At 32.4% G+C, this 17,715-nt stretch overlaps 2 protein-coding genes across 2 annotated transcripts in view; both read right to left on the bottom strand.

The window, feature by feature from the left end:
- LOC133848098 (cAMP-specific 3',5'-cyclic phosphodiesterase-like) overlaps positions 1-17,715 on the bottom strand; it is a 150,640-nt gene that overhangs the window by 76,897 nt on the left and 56,028 nt on the right.
- On the bottom strand, positions 3,489-16,340 carry LOC133848100 (cAMP-specific 3',5'-cyclic phosphodiesterase-like). The gene is made up of 2 exons (XM_062283491.1): positions 15,038-16,340; positions 3,489-3,760 (listed from the first exon to the last, which is right to left on the bottom strand). Exons 1-2 carry the CDS (start codon positions 16,261-16,263, stop codon positions 3,757-3,759), a joined length of 1,230 nt encoding a protein of 409 aa, XP_062139475.1. The 5' UTR covers positions 16,264-16,340; the 3' UTR covers positions 3,489-3,756.

The raw sequence follows: 17,715 nt of genomic DNA, 5'->3' as shown, positions 1-17,715 counted from the left end.
TCTTCACATAGGAAAGTCTTTCGATGCATTTTCAAAATAAACCTCATTTTCAATTATTATAGCAAATTTTAATTAAAAATAAGCATTGTATAATAATATTTGAACTAATTTCAATAAAAACGATTTCAACAATAATTTATATCAACAAATATTTATATCATTCTAAATTCGTGGCTTTATAGAGATCAGAAAAGCAAATTCCATTTATTTACTTTTTTATTTTAGAATATCAAAATCAACTGCAATAAAATTAAGTTTAACTTTCTATTATAAGAATATAATCAAGTGCGGTATTATTCCAAAAATATACCAAATCAATATACTGCAAAAATACTAAAATAATAAAATACTAACTGCAATAAAATAATAATAATAATAAGTTGAACTTTCTATTATACAAATGCAATCAAGTGCGGTATTATTCCAAAAATATACCAAATTATTATACTGTAAAAATACTAAAATATACCAAAACCCATATTTGGTATATCGATGAAGTACTACACTCCAAATATACCATAAAGGTCCAAAATTATACTAGTTTACATATTTTCTAAAATCAAAAAGTAAGTTGAATTTCTATTATACAACTGTAATTAATTTATAATATTTGAGAAATTAAGACAAGTCCAAAAATATCACTTCACATGATTTTAAGTACAAATTCGAATTTTTGTATCATATTATAATCAGAAAGAATTGCAACATAAGCAATGAAAACTGTAATTCAAAAGTTTTAATTTGTTTTAAGTATTTTTGTGACTTCAAAGACTCTTCCTACATTTTTGCACATGATTTAAAAGTTTAAATTTTACATTTCTATATAAAAAAAAGATAATTTAAGCTGAGCAATATTTTAAAAGTCATTTCCAATAAAATAATTCATTTTAAATGTTTCGATTTTCGTTGCAAGATATGCAAAAATTTGCATTTCAAAATTACGTTGTTGTCAATAAAATTGTTTGAGATTTTGTTGCATTTATTAACTCGATCTATAGATGAAAAGATTAAACAATTGAAACGTTTAATTGATAAGTGGAAAACACGTTTCATTTGTATTTCAGAATTCAGCAAGTTTTTATTAGAAATTGTTTACTCTACTTTTTTTTTTTGTTTCTGTCTCTGCTTTTGCTTCATGCTGTGCTTTGTGCTCCAACAAAATGTGAAATGCGAAATGTAAAATCAAAAAACAACAACAGCAAATCACATAATGACCACAGCAAAAGCAACAGCAACTCAGCAAAATAATGAATGGCAAATGGCACCCAAGAGACAAGACGCTTTACAGATACACACAACCTACGAGATACGAGATACGAGATACGAGATACAGATGCAGACTCTACAACAACAACAACAATGAACATTCGTATTCAGTTTTTATTTCGACTGCCAAATTTGGTGTGTGGAACTTTTCTTCTTCTTTTTTTTCGCCTGCAGCAAAAGATACATTTCATTCGAGTTCGAGATACTTTTGTTGCTCTTTGCACATATTTTCGCGCCGACCACAATGCAAAAATATTTGTATGGCGCATTAATGTAAATCAATTAAATTATTGCGCTGCATTATTAATTAATTGCATTTTATTGATATTCACAAGATACTCGCTTTGTGGTCTTTAATTATTGTTTATCAACATTGTAATGTCAAAAGAGTGAAGTTGTTATTTTTTTTTTATTTTGGTTTTTATCTTTTAACCAATTTGTATATTTTTTCCACATTTCTTTTTATTAAATATTGTGCATATTTATTTACTCTTTGTTATTAATTGCATAATTTTCTTTATTTAACATTTTATTTAATTTTTATTGTATTTAAATTTTTTTTCGCTATGACTTTATTTTATATATATTTCTGTGCTTTTTTTTTCGCTATTTAATCCTATGGATACCATTGTCAAAGTTCATAGCAACTGGTTGTGTAATTAAATGGCGACGATGTTCGCGCATGCTCAACTAGCAAATACCCTGTAGGGGTTTATATATTAGCTATTTTTTTTGATTACTTTAGTCATCATTTCTAGTAAATCTGATATATTTTTTATATTGTATTTTTTTTTTGTATTTATATTTATATGTATTTATATGTATATTTTTATTTTACGCCTGCTCTTCTAGTAAATTTTTATTTTTGAGTTATTTACTTTGTGCATTTTAGTAATAATTGTATATAAATATAATATATTTTTATGTTTTTTTTTCGTAATTTAGTATTTCGGCAAAAATTGTAAATTTAAAGTTACTTTTTTATGTTTGAATTATTTTAGTAGTAATTGAATATTTATATTCCTTTAGAATTTTCTTAGATTATTTTAGTAATAATTCTTTTTTATGTTTAATATTGTTTTTGTATTTAGGACACTTTCAATTTTTGGCAAAAAGTAAGGTACTTTTTTTTAAGTTTTTGTGTTTGTTTAATTATTTTAGTAATAATGGAACCGTATTCATTTTTTACTATTATTATTATATATATATATATTATATATATATTATATTATATATATATTATATTATTATTATTATTATATATATATTATTATTATTATATATATATATATATTATTATATATTATTATTATTATTATTATTATTATTATTATTATTATTATTATTATTATTATTATTATTATTATTATTATTATTATTATTATTATTATTATTATTATTATTATTATTATTATTATTATTATTATTATTATTATTATTATTATTATTATAATCATTACTATTATCATTATTTTTATTTTTATTCTTATTATTTTTTCAACTTTTTATGGTAGTTTATTTTTGTGCAGGGTATTCGCCAAGTCGTTGCTTTGCACTTACACAAATAGTGCCAGCTCGTTTTTCACATTTTTTAATGCGTTCAATTTCCTGTGCTTTGAACTCTGTTTTCGTTTGAGATTTGCTTGCCCGCTGTGTGTTTGTCTGCCCTACACACACACACACACACACACACACACACACACACACACACATTCACACACACACACATGGCCATGGCCATAGCAAGAGAGTGAACGCCACTGCAGTTTGCCGCCCCCTGGGTGGGCGTGGCTGCGAGCCAACAAATTGCATGCGTTTTTAAAGTACAATTTTCATTTCATTTTTTTTCTTTTTCCTTTTCGTTCTCTTTTATTACAATATTTGTTTTTTGTTGCATCTTCAACTGTTTTGCAGTTGTTGTTGTTGTTGCTGTCTTTGTGTTGCCTCACGCTCTTGGCCATGCCTACAGCAATGGGCGTTGGGCGTTGGGCGGTGGCAATAGGCGTGGCAAGTCAACAAGCAGCTGCAGCAGCAGCAGCTGCAAACAACGCCCCTAAAGTTAATCATAAAAAAAGCGAGAAAAATGCCAAGGTTCAACGTGTTGCTGATTGTTTTTCCGGTTGCCTTCAGGTGGGCAAGTTCATCCCCCCTTCCCCCGCCCTTTGCTACCCTCGACCCTCCATCGAGGCAACCAGTTGCGTTGCGTATACGCAACGTTTTAAACTGGCACGCACTAAGTTAGCTTATTGATTGTTATTTATGTATAATGGCTGCCCATCATCATCGTTAGACACATTTTTAGCCATGCCAAAATATACTTCCATCCACAAAACCCAAAAAAAGAAATCTTTCCCTTCTGATCAAATTGGTTTTCTCTTCAGTTTTGTTTTTAGCTCATTTGACAGCTTACCACAGGATAAAATGTCAGGACATCCCACGAGAAGAGTGCACACCAAAAAAAAACATCCGCTCAAAATCAAGGACTTTCACTTACCTAAAACGAGGATGAAAAAGAAGAAGAAAACGTTTTCAAATTAGTCGAATTCGAATTTAGTATTAAGAGCAAACTTTAATTTATCAATTATTCTATGTTTGAAAGAATTTTTAAAGAGCAGCTTTAATTGATCAATTATTCAATAATTATATTTAATGTTACCATAATTGAGTTCGAAAGTTTTTGACGCACTTTGATTTCAATATTTGACGACAACTAATGGAGTCTGAAAGCAGTTTTTAAACAACAAAATGCGCAACTGGAAAATGCACTTTGTTGTCAACTTTTAAAGCAATTAATTAGAAACTAATTCTATGCAAAAAACATTAAATGACATTATTGAGAGCTGTGCTGCATAAAATAACTTTAATTAATAAATAAGTCTGAAATTTCATGCATTAAATATTTTATTTGAATTTAATGCTTAATTATGAAATTCGAAATAAATGAATTTTTATTAAATTGTGTTATATTCAACAAATAAATATTGTATGTTTAAATTTTATGTTTCACAAATATGAAATTAAAAAAAAATTTAAAATAAAAAAAATTAAAAATTGACTAAATCAATAATTTGAATTTCGAATTCCATTGCAATATTAAGTCCAATATAATTTAATGAAATTTAAGTTTCAGTTTTCAGACTAAATTTCCCTTTTCAAAATTTGTATATTATATTTAATGTGTAATAAACTCGAATTTAAAAAGAAAACTAAATCAAAAGAAAAATAAATTTCATCAGCATATTATATTTGTATTTTTTAAATGCAATTTCAGACTTAAATACACACTTATTGAATAAATATCAATTTCTATACATTTTATATTTAAATTTAATGAAATTTCCAACTTTTGTTATTTCTTTAATAAATATTGATATATATTTAAGGATTTTTATAAATAGTTTATAATATATTCATATTTCGAATGGAAGCTCTCATTTATTAGTTTAATGTTTTGCACATTTTATAAAACATAATTCGTGGCGTGTTTTAAGATGTATTCCTTTTTTTTTGCCCTCCACATTTCCCATTTTGCTTTCAACAGCAATACAATTGCATCAATTTTAACATATTAAAGCTTTAAATTCCAATTATTTGGAATTTTCGTTATTTAATTTCCATTTCTCATTTGGCACACGCTAATTATATTTGCCAAAGCTTTCCAATAAATTCCTGACCATCAGCAACAGAAAGCTCAGTGAGTGTTTTGCCAGCTTTTCGAGCTTTTTGTGTTGAACTTTTGTTGCAAGTTTTGTCGCTTTTTACCCTCGCAAAAAGCTTTCCGAACAATGTCCGCGCTAAGCCAGAGCTTTTGTGTGGGGTGAAAAGCTTTGGTGAAAGTTTTGTAATGCGTTTTTCAACACGTTTCCAAAAAAAAACAACAAAAAGTGGAAGAGCAAAAGGAAATCTGCTTAGCTTAGAGTTTTTAATTGAACGGCACCCTAATGTGCATTAAAGCAAAGCAAACAAATAAGCTGCTCAGCACGAACAGCCCACTCATCCGTCACCACTCCCCCTGCAGTCCTCACCCCTCTCCTATCTCTTCACTGTTGACGCAAATCGAACGCAGCATTTTCAAGCTCGAGTCCGAGAGCCTTCAAAAATGTTGTGCACAGGTAAAAAGCGAAAGCGAAGAGCATTTCACTTTTTCTCACTTTTTTTTTTTTTTTTGCTGATTTATGCTTTTTTCTTTGCGTCGAATTTTATTGAAGGTCTTCTTGGTTTTGTTTGCCTGCCTGCTGCACGTGCTGCAAGCAAAGCGTTGCATACTTTGCGGCGGCTTTGCTTTGAGCTCTCTCTCTCTCTCTCTCTGTCACCCTCTCTCTTTCTCTTTCTTCTTTGCTTTCACTCACTTTTTTCTTTCACTCTGACTCTTCAGTCGTTTGAGATTATCCCCGCTGCTTATCCTTATCAAGGCACTCGTTTCTGTGACACGTGGCGTATGCTTAATATTAAGTATACGCACTCACACTCTTATTTTGTGTGGCTGTTGTTCATCCCCATCTCCATCCGACAAGACGAGCAGAGCACTTATGTTGCATTATGTGCTAATTAACAGTTTTGCGTTAAGAGCCAATTAACACGGCTTTTTTTGTTGCTTTTTAATGACGCAGCAAATTTTATATTTCGTTTTTTTTTTTAATTCGAATTTTGCTCACTTTAAATTTTAAATTTGTTGTATTGTTTGAAAGTTTTGCTGCGCACATTGAAATTATTATTTAATATTTGCTTTTGTTCCTTTGAAGTTCAAAGGCGACTCGAAGTTATTTGCTCTTTTATCTTTTTGGAGAATAAACTAAAGAAAATGCAGTGCACAAAAACTGGAAATTTCGTGCGCGTGCAAATAGACAAATAACTTCACTTGACACTGAACTCAAGTTATTCACTATAATGAAAATGGTCAAATCATTTATTTGTTCAGCAATTACATTGATTACAATAATTGCCCATGTTTGATTTGTTTGCTAAAGTGTGTTTACTGTAGTTTTTGTTTCGCCTGCGGCATTCCAAGGATGATGTACGAAGGATGTGACAAAGGATGTGCCAAAAGATGTGTGTGTGTGTATGTGTGTGTAATATGGTCAGTTTGTCAAGTGTAATTGACAGCAGGTGTTCTAAGTTTTCAACACCTGCATTTCAAACAGATTCACACAATGCAAATGCCAATGCTGACGCCTTCTTGTAAAGCACTCTTTTTGACTCTTTGGCATTCGCAAAATGTCAGCATTTCAATTTGGCAAACATTCTCGAGTTATTTATTGCAAACAATTCAATTCGAAGGCGATTTTCCATCAACGTATGCAACATAATTAGTTGAAAACTTTAACAGCATTCACAGATCTGCAAAATTGTTTAATGCTGCATCACTTTTATAAAAGTTTCATTGACCAAATATTGCATAATAAGTCATTCATTAAATTTTGATATTATATATTTAGCGGAATTTCTCGCATGCTACACTATTTAGAATTAAAAATATATGAACTGAAACCATTTTTAAAATAATTAAATGTTATTCTTATAGAACTATATTAAAGGATAAAATTGATTGTAGGAACTCTTTCAGTTTTACAATAAAATATGTAAATTCTTTCATTTTATGTTTTTTGTATGAACTCATTCATTTTTATAATTGATGTTGAAACAGAACAATAATTCCAAAATCACTGTTAGCTCTAATTTATGAGCTTTACGATTCATCTTTACTCGAAATAAGAAAATGTTTTGTTATAGTTTTCTTTGTCACTTTAAATAGCAGAGATAGATAGATATTAAGCTAGATAGATAGATAGTTAGATAGATAGATAGATAGATAGATAGATAGATAGATAGATAGATAGATAGATAGATAGATAGATAGATAGATAGATAGATAGATAGATAGTTAGATAAATAGATAGATAGATGGATACAAAATTAACCGTATATCAAAATTTGTTGAATTTATATATTTTTTTGGATTGAAATTAATGTGTGAGCTAATTTTTCAATTTCAAGTTTATTTAAGAATTGCTTTAGCTTTTTTTACCTACAAATTCCCATATACAGAAATTTGTTCATATATACATAAAACATATATGTATATATATGTGTGTATTTATCCATAGAAAACGGTCATTGAAGCCATAAATTTATTTGTTGTGCAATTAGATTTAATCGGCGACCCACGCAAATGAAAATTTATTTCGCTTTTTCTCAGCGCAAATCTTTCATTTCCTTTCTGTTTTCGCTGTTGTTGTTGTTGTTGTGTGTGTGTGTGTGTTGTGTTTAAGGACTTTTGCGATGTTTGCGCAAGTTATTCGAGATGCAGGCCAAAAACCCAAGTGCTATGTTTTATATGCGAGATTTCCGGTTAACTCTGTTCGCAGCTCGCTGCTCGCTTATTAAGTATACGACTCGATGTCGTCGTCGTCGTCGGCGTTTTGTCAGTTAATTGAGGCGACGCACGCACGCACACACACACACACACACATATTATGTTGTGGAAGACCTTTTTCACAGCTTTTGCCGGCACCTTGAGACCATTTGCCAACCGCTTTGCCACCCGCCAAAGTCATTCGCGCAAAAATGCCTTCATTATCACCCAAAAACCAAAAAAAAAAGAAGGAAAATAAAAAAAAGTATGCAACGCGAATTTAATATGCAAACAAAGGCACGCGCACTGCGTCGGCATGTAAACAAATTTTGTTTTTGCTAAATGTCTTAAAAGGGTTTCTCATCCCTTCCTAGCTTCCACCCTCCTTCTTCGCTCTTTTCTGCCCGCATATCTTGAGTTTGTGCCACATTTTGTGTTTATTCCTTTGTTTTTGTTGTTTTGTTGTCTTGTGTTGTGTTGCTGCTGGCTGCGGGTTTCATTTTGGCCTGTTTGTCATTGGATCTTGCACAGTTTGCTGGGTTTTGTAACCGAGTCGAGTGTGGCATGGGGCATGGGGCAAGCAGCTTCCGCTTGGCCTCTAATCGGGCTGCCGAAAAACGCCTTCAGCTGCTCAGTTTAATTTAGCATTAGAATTGCCGTCGTCGTCGTCGGTGTCGTTGCCTTTGCAAAATATTTGGACACATATAAATGGAGTCCAAGTCGAAAGTGGAAGTCAAGTATTTTTTTTTGCCTCTGACTCTCCCTAGGCGCCCCTTGGCATCCCCTCGAGGTGAAGTTGCCTCATTGACTCAGCCCTCTAGCATAATTTTTAGCTTTTTTCTTGTATTCTTTTTTTTTTTGTTTGTTGCCGTCTGTTATGTTTTAAATAATAAATAAACTGTAAAGATAAGTCACGCATACATAAAGCAAAAAACGAAAACAAAAAAACAGCACAGAGAAAAAAAGTTGAGCCCTTAGCTTTAAGAGATTTATGTGTACACTCGAAGCGTTAGCTTTGGCTGCAATCTCCTCTCCTTTTTATACCCGCTCCCCATAGGGTGGAAGGGTATTTTAACTTTGATAGAAGGACGCATCTTCGACCTTATAAAGTATATTTATCTAGATCTCAGACTGTAAGAGACTGCGTGCAGATCAAGTTTATTTCATATATAGTACATGTATATTTCTTAGTATTTTTGCGGTATATTTATTTGATATATTTTGAGACTAATACCACATTGCTAAGCTGTTGTATTTTGTAATGTAGTATTTTAGCAGTGTAAATCAACTCTAGTCGTTGGTATATTTAAAGTATTTTTGCGGTATATTGATTCGGTGTATTTTGAAAATAATATCACATTGCTTAGCTGATATTTTTTGAAAGTAGTACTATATCAATATACCAAACGTAGCCTTTGATATATTTTAAGTATTTTTGAGGTATATTTTAATAATAATACTGCATAGCATAGCTGGTATATTTTAAACGCAGTTCTCTATCAATATACCAAATGTTGCCTTAGGTATATTTTAGTATTTTAGGTATATTAATTTGGTATATTTTACCGCCTTTCTAGCTGGTATATTTTGAACACAGCTCTTTATCAATATACCAAATATTGCCTTAGGTATATTTTAGTATTTTAGATATATATTAATTTGGTATATTTTAAGAATAATACTGCATTTCGGAGTTGGTATAATTTGAATGCAGCTCTCTATCAATATACCAAATGTATATTTTAGTATATTTTAGTACCTTGTGGTATATTATTTTGGTATATTTTATGAATAATACCGCATAGCTTAGTTGGTATACTTTGAATGCAGTATTATATCAATTTACTAAATGTATCCTTTGGTATATTTTATTATTTTATGGTTTATTAATTTGGTATATTTTAAAATTAATACCGCACTGCCTTCTTTTCATTCTTAATAGGTATAGCGGGTATCTCACAGTCGAGCACACTCGACTGTAGCTTTCCTTACTTCCCTTTCTCAGCCAGCGAATGAGTTGTTGCTCTGGGGAGCACAGCGGCAATTTAAAGGCAGCCGCATAGTTAAGCTCAACATTCCATTTAACAAATCTGCCGCAATCTCTATGTGTATATGTGTGTGTGTGTGTGTGTTTGACTTAACAAGGCAGTCGAACATCGAACGGGGTTCAGTTATGTTGTGTTGTTGTCTGTTCTCTTAGTGCTCTGTGCTCTGTTCATTATTAATTAACATGTGCACTTGTTGGCCTCTCTCTCTCTCTCTCTCTCTCTCTATAGCAACTGATGCAACTGATAACTTTGTTAATTGTTTCGCCTTCCGGCTTGCGACTGTTCGCGACCACTGACATCAATTGACAGTTCTGTTGTTGAGCCAGCCAGCCAGCCAGCCAGGCAGCTAGGCAACATGCAAAAAGTTTTGGACAGTCAATTAATATCAAAAATAATAAAAAAAAAACGAAGAAAACAACCTGTCATTTATCTTGTCCAATCCAAGTGCTTAGACACAAGCCAAAAAACAGCCGATGGGGAAATAAAAGCTAAAGCTAAAGCGAAAACTTATTCTCTTTTCTTCTTCGTTTCTTTTTCAACATATTTTCATATTTTCCTGGCAGATTGCGAAGTGCATTTGATGTCACTTAATTTCAATAAAGCAAATTATAAAAACGTCAAGAAATGCAAAAAATATCTTTGATCTAACTCGAAACACACAGAAAAAAGCGCAATGAGAAGGTAAAGTCAATAAGGAAAAAAAGATAATATTTGTAAAATACGTACGTTAAAAAATATTAAAGAAAATTTGTGAAATATGAAAATTTAAAAAATCGAAAAAAATTTAAAAAATTAAGAAAATTTGTAAATTGTAAAATTAAAAAAAATATTACATTTGTAAAATTTAAAATAATACAAAGTAATATATTTAAGTTAGGTCATTTAAATCGGTGAACTCTAGAAAGTGATTTTTTGTTTGCCTCGGTAAAAGGGTAACATGCAAAAGGAGTCATATGCATCGCACAAATTATATATATTCTTGATCAGCATCAACAGCCGAGACATATAGTCATATCCGTCTGTCTGTCTGTCCGTTTGTATGAACACTTAGATCTCAGAAACTATAAGAGATAGAGATATAATTTATTCGACAGCACTTTTTATTTCTTGCACGCAGATCAAGTTTGTTTTAAATTTCTGCCACGCCCACTTTCGCTCCCCGGAAATCAAAGAAAACCGAATATCAAACGAAATTTTGGAATATTGAAATATACTGATATTTTTATTACGCTATGGTATATTTTGAATGCAGTTCTATATCAATATGCCAAAATTTTCATACCGTATAATACAGTATATTTTCCTGAATATGGTTTTATTGAAATTAGATCTCAGAGTCGAGCACACTCGACTGCAAATTAAGCAAATTTAATTTAACAAAAACTGAAAACCTTGCAAATGACAAATCTAGAGATGGTCTTCAAAGTTTTAAGGCACTTTGAAATCCAGCTCATTTTTTCAGCAGCTGCAGCTTTACTTTGTGTACCAAATAATTACCAGCAGCTTACTTTGTCAGCTGATAATATTTATGAAGCATATTCTTCTTCGCTTAGTTGAAGTAATGATTGACAAAGTGTACAATGAATACAACTAAATAATTAAGTTTTTGTTGTTAATCCTAAACTCATTTGAATATACAATATAATAATCGTGGAAACTAATTCCATAAATTTATCTGGAATGCAGAAAAAAATTTCCACTTTAATTAGATGAGTTTGGTAATCAGTTCGATTTAAAGTTAATTACTAAATTTATGTTTGCTGCGCAGATTTTTCTTTGTTTTAAACAAAAAGTCAACGCAATAATCCAGGGTATTAGCCAGTCAGCCAAACTACACGTTGTTGACATGGTTTATTGTTCTGGGATTAAGGGTAGCGAAATGTTCATATGTTCATAATATACATATATTAAATTTCAGCGCTCATTTTCTATTTATAATGAGAATTAATTTGCACACTGCCAATAAATAACAACAGCAGCAGCAGTAAAAAATAAACGAAACAACAACAATAACAACAAAACAAATGTAAAATGAAATGAAATTGTGCAAACATGTGAGAAATGCACAAAAAGTGTGTTTAAACTCCGTTGATCTGTGTGTGTTGAGTTCTCTCTCTCTCTCTCTCTCTCTCTCTCTCTCTTTCTTTTTCTCTCTCTCTCTTAACTGAATTCAATGCAATCCAATTGAATTAAGACGACGTACAGCTGAAAACTGACAGCTGTATAATTACGGTTATCTGGCCAGAAAATTCAAGTTGTCGATTCGATTTTCGCTTCGCTTAAAGCGATTCGCATTTAATTGAAATTCGACATAAAGAGAAATAGCTCAGCGTAACTAATGACTGATACTGACCCAAAAATATATTAATTTATGAATCATAGAAATTTGAAAGTATATATTTCTATTTTTTTAAAGAATTGTTTAAATCGTTTAAAGCTATTCGCTTTTAATTGAAATTTAAAGTAAAGAGGAATTTGTTTGTGTAACTTATGATTGATATTGACCCAAAAATATATTTATTTATAAAGAAATTTGAAAAAATATATATATTTCTTTTTAACTATTTGCAGTTATTTAAGTAGTTTAAAGAATTGCTTAAATCGTTTAAAGCGATTCGCATTTAATTGAAATTTAAAGAATTTACTCTTCATTACTTATGATTATATTATTATGAGGATTATAATAAATCAAAAAATACATTTATTTATGAGATATGGAAATTTGAAAATATATATTTTTTAATTATTTGCCGTTTTTAAGTAGTTTAAAAATTTAACGAATTCGAATGCAGAGTAACTTTAAGTTGTTGTTGATTTTGCGCATTTATTTTTATGTTTGTTTTTTTTTTTTGTTGGCTTTTCAATTATGATAAGTACGATTATTTATCAGATGGGATCCTGGAGGATAATTTCAATAATTGTTAACGTGCGCTGGCAATTTTCAGCTGTCGCTTTCATCAATGTTGTTGTTGTTTTTGTTGTTGTTGCTTTGACTGGTTCATTAAAAATTTAACAGCTTGGCTGCTGTTATTAATATAAATGTCGCTACACATTCTGCCCCAGCTTTTGCCACTATTCTCTGATGCTTCCTCCTCCCTCTTCCTCTCCTTCTCTCTCACACTCTCTCTCTCTCTCATACTCTCGCTGTCTAACCTTATCTGTTGGTCTGACGCTGTCGTTGCCAGGCCTCGAAACGAAAACATTTAAATTTAATTATACGACTATGACAAAGAATTTTGGCATTTTGACAACGACACAGTTAGGCAGAAATAAAGAGAGAGAGAGATTGACAGAGAAAGATAGAGCGAGACAGCATGAACTGGGGGAAAAATAAGAGCTCGATGACAACTGTGGCGACTGTCGAACTGCGAGTGACATGACATTCGCAGCGCACACGGAGCGTATACGCGATATGCACCAACAACAGCAATTAACAATAAGATGAGCATTTTGAGCTGACAAATTCCGGACACGCATATAAACGCAGATGCTAACACAAAACGTGCACAGCACAAACAACAAAAAAAAAAAAGAACAAAAAAGGAGCTTGGACCGAGGATATAAACAAGCTCATTAGCCGTTGGCGTCAAGGCAGCGGCAACAACTACGACAGCAACAGCAACAGCTACACAATGTTCTTAATCAAAAGATTGTCGTTGCTCTTGTTGATTTTTATTATCCCCCCGCTTTAATTTGTTTTAGCTTTGCAACTGATGAAGTGTTAAATTTGGAAAACGACAATTTGCAACTTCTTGTTGGCAAAATCTTCGACTCTATATAAAAGTTTTTTATAAGTGCCTCAATCAAAATGCAATCATTTTGATAGCTTGCGACAATCTAAAGACATAGTTTTGCTGAAAACTTTTCATTTCGGTTCTCAAATATAAATTCTACACAAATATATATACATATTATATTATATTATATATCAAACTGTATTCTATATACGAAAGTTAAAGTGAATGAGTGAATTTATATAGAAAAACAAAACACAATTATTTTTCCCAACTGTTGCTCCAAATTTCACATGAGATTTGCAAACTTTTGTTTTATTGGAGAACGTGAATTTTTGAGTGAATTAAAATAATTTGCAAGACCAAGAAATTGAATGCCAAGTGATAACAAATTATCCCTAGTTGAATGCTTGAAACTTAATCAGAATATTTTATCGATTGATTGAAGTATCTGCAGAAAATTCCTATTGTGCAGCAGAATCAAATTATTAAATTAATTAAATAATAATTTGGAAAGTGCACATTTTCCTATATTATACAAATCTTTAATGGATTTTTATAGTGCTTTTAAAGAATTTAATATAATTTGTAATTAGGGCTGAAAAATATTTCAATTAATATAAATAACAATAAAATACATATGTGAATTACTGAAATATCTTTAGAATGTTGTCAAACTTTTTTAATGTATGTGAATTTAAATTTTCTAAAATTTGATTACTAAGTTTTCTCCCTTCAACATTGTATCTATAAATGTACATATGTGTGAAAAAGTAAATATAATTTGAATCCAAGACATATGTAACTCCAACTTCAAAAGTCTGTATCATCTGTTCTAATTTATGCATGTTAAAAATCTTAGTTTTGTTTTCTTTGTATATTCATTCACTACGTTACTAGAAAGACATTTGATAAATGTTAGAGCAAACTGTAAACATTTGACTATGTCTACTATGTCGATATACCAAATACGGCCTTCGGTATATTTTAGAATTTTTGGTGGTATGTTAATTCGGTATATTTTGATCGTAGTAATATATCAATATACCAAATATAGCCCTCGGTATATATTAGTATGTTTATGGTCTATTATTTTGGTATATATTGAATATAGTACTATATAAATATAATATATCAAATATATACATTGGTATATTTTAGAATTTTTGGTGGTATGTTTTAACTTGGTATATTTTGAACGTAGTAATATATCAATATACCAAATATAGCCTTTGTATATATTAGTATGTTTATGGTATACTATTTTGGTATATTTTAAATAAAGTAGTATATAATTATACCAAATATATCCTTTGGTATATTTAAGTATTTTTGGTGGTATATTAATTCTGTATATTTTGAATATACTAAATATATCCTTCGGTATACTTCAGTATTTTTATGATATATTATTTTAGTATGTTTGGAATGTATTACTATATAAATATACCAAAAATAGCATTCAGTATATTTTTATTAATTTGGTATATTTTAAAAATAATACCACACTATTTTACTGTTATTCAAAAAGGGATAGCAACCGTCGCTTTCTTACGTGCTTCGATGCCTGATTTTGTGGCATCAAAAAAAAAATGATGGAAATTGTCGAGTTTTTTGGGATTGTGTAAATAACTCACCCAAAGAGATCCGTTTCGCTGCCGGGGAAACTGATGCGCGGCGAGAGCGGCGAGCGTCCGGCACGCTTGAGTATGTCGTGGAGACCGGGCGGGGCATGGATGGGACTGAGGATGGTGATTTTGCGATTGGGCGGTGCCAGGAAGCCACCGCTGAGGGTCAGCTGGGTGCGCATGCCGGCCGATGTTGAGCTGCTCTTCATCTCGATGGTTTCGGCCGATTTGGAGATGAGTATGGAGGAGGACTGCTGCAGTCCCAGCTTGGACATCGACAGTTGCATGCTGCCGCTGCCGATGCCGCTGCTGCCCTCGTTCACATCACCGCTGGCAGCCGAAGCATCATCGATCTGTGTGGAGGCGCTGCGTATGCATTTCTCCGGCCTTGCACCGCTCACCGGTGTCATGCTGGCCGCCGCCTCCGAGTGTGCCGATGTGGAGCGCACAAATTGCCGCACATGCTTCTGATGGGCATTCAAGAAGCCGCCGTGTGCCTCCGGCTGTTGCAAGAAACTCTGAAACTTTGACTTGCTGCCCGTTACAGTGCTGCTCGATGTTGTGGTTGCTCCCGTTGCTGCTCCCGCTGCCCCCTGCAGCTGCAGTTGCTGCTGTGCTGTGCTGCTCGTTGAGCTCATATAGCGTGTGGTGCTGCTGCTGCTGCTGATGATCGATGTCGACGATTGCGCCTTCAGCTGTTGGGCCAACGCAGCCGCTGTGCTCAGCATGTGGCCACTTTGCTCGCTGACAATCGCACTCGACTGCAGACTCTGGCTGCGTGTGCTGCTCGACATGATCTTCTGTTGCTGTTGCACCTGCTGTGTCTGTGTCTGTGTCTGTTGTTGTATTTGTTGCTGATGCTGCTGCTGCTGCAGCTGCTGCTGCTGCAAGTTGATGCCGCCACCGGCGCTGCTGCTGCTGCTGCTGGTGACCGAATAGGAGCGTGTGGCAAGCTTGCTGCTGCTGCTGCTGCTTGTGCTTGTGCTCGATGTCTGGCTGTATTTCTGCGTGTGTGTTAGCTTTGTCTGCTGTTGCAGCAACTGTTGCTGCTCTGAGATCGTGCCAAAGACGCTGTCATCGCCGGGCGAACTCAACTCCAAGTCGCCCATCGAACGCACCTCGTCCGCATCGACTTCGCTTGGCGTTGTGATTATATACTGCGGTGGCGGTTGCTGTTGTTGTTGCTGTTGTGCGGGAGTTGCCCCATTGCTATCGCTACTGGCGTTGCCAGACATCCTGCTGCGCGTTGGGAATTTCGTTGGTTTTTGTTTTCTCTTTTGTTTTTGATTTGGTTTGGTTTGGTTTTGGTTTTTTTTTTAGCTGTATTTGAAGGAACACAAAATCTTGTTGATCACACACAATTTCAAATTCACATTGCGTTTGCACGAATTTTGTTTTGTTTGCTGAAACTCAAAGTGCACTCGAATTGCTTTCGCAAATCGATTTTCTTTTTTACGTTTTGCTCTAGAAAGTTGCTGCATACTTTGCGGCGCTTGGGGAACAAACAATATCGACAGCTAACTAACAACTTTTTTTTTCCATTTTGTGGAAATGGAAATGATTCTTTTTTATTCATTGAGAGCTGTTTTATTTATTGTGTATAATGTTTAATTTCTAATTAGCAAAAACTTTGTTGCTGGCACAATTTTAATTTTATCTAAATAAATACATTTAATTTTAACGCCAATTTGTGTATTCTTGAAGACAAAAAAAGCTAATAACATAGAGCATTGAACTAATGTAAGAGATGTATCTATGAATGTATTTATGAATGTTCTTTGTAATTTGACAACTAACAAATAATGTTCATAGCGAAGAAAACATATAATCTGAGCTTAAAAAACATATTATTTGCCTATTAAGCACACAAATATTTGAATAATATTTCGAAAAACATTTTTCTTATAATTTGTAAGATACAATAACTGTCATTTTAGCTTCATAATGAACAAAAAAAATGAGCAACAAAACCACAAAAAGTTTTTATACACATATAAAACAATATTGTAAGAAAAAATGAGGATAGATAGCAGAATATCTGTAGAAGATATTTAAGAAATACTTTTGAATGGCAAAAAAACAAAAACCAGCTACTGCCAACGGGTCTGAGTTGCTTTGTCTGGCAATATGGTATATTTGGTATATATGTCATATAATAGCTGTATATTATATATGATATATTTTGCACTCTGTGGTATATTTATAATATACTGTATTAATATACCAAATATGGGACATTTTGTACTCTCTTGTATATTCAGAATATGATATACCGATATACCAAATATACCATTTGGTATATTTTAGTGCTGCTGGTATATTAATTTGGTATAATTCTAGAATATGGTTTTATTGAAAGCGGCTAGCGATTATCTCACAGCCAAGCACACTCGACTGTAGTTTTCTTACTTATTTTATTAAAAAGTTTGAAAAAGTGAGACAGATAAAATGGATCTAGAAGTTTTAAAAGTAAATACAAAACAAATCTAATCAATAAATGAGGCAGTGAAATATGCAGTTATTTACGGAAACTTTAGGACACTTTACAGAAGTGCTGAAATCATACCAAAATAGGCTCATTTAAATATAGAAATTTTTCTTTTAATGTTTAACGATTTGCGGTCGAAAGTGTCAACGGGAAGAACAAGATGGGAGGAGCTAACATAGCTACACATTGCACTTAACCC

The sequence above is a fragment of the Drosophila sulfurigaster genome, chromosome X, assembly GCF_023558435.1.
Source record: "Drosophila sulfurigaster albostrigata strain 15112-1811.04 chromosome X, ASM2355843v2, whole genome shotgun sequence".
NCBI classification, from domain to species: Eukaryota; Metazoa; Arthropoda; class Insecta; order Diptera; family Drosophilidae; genus Drosophila; species Drosophila sulfurigaster.
This window is presented reverse-complemented; position numbering and strand designations above follow the sequence as displayed.

Excerpts from the sequence above, each read along its gene's own strand:
- LOC133848100 (XM_062283491.1), bottom strand. The coding sequence starts at position 16,263 with ATGTCTGGCAACGCCAGTAGCGATAGCAATGGGGCAACTCCCGCACAA.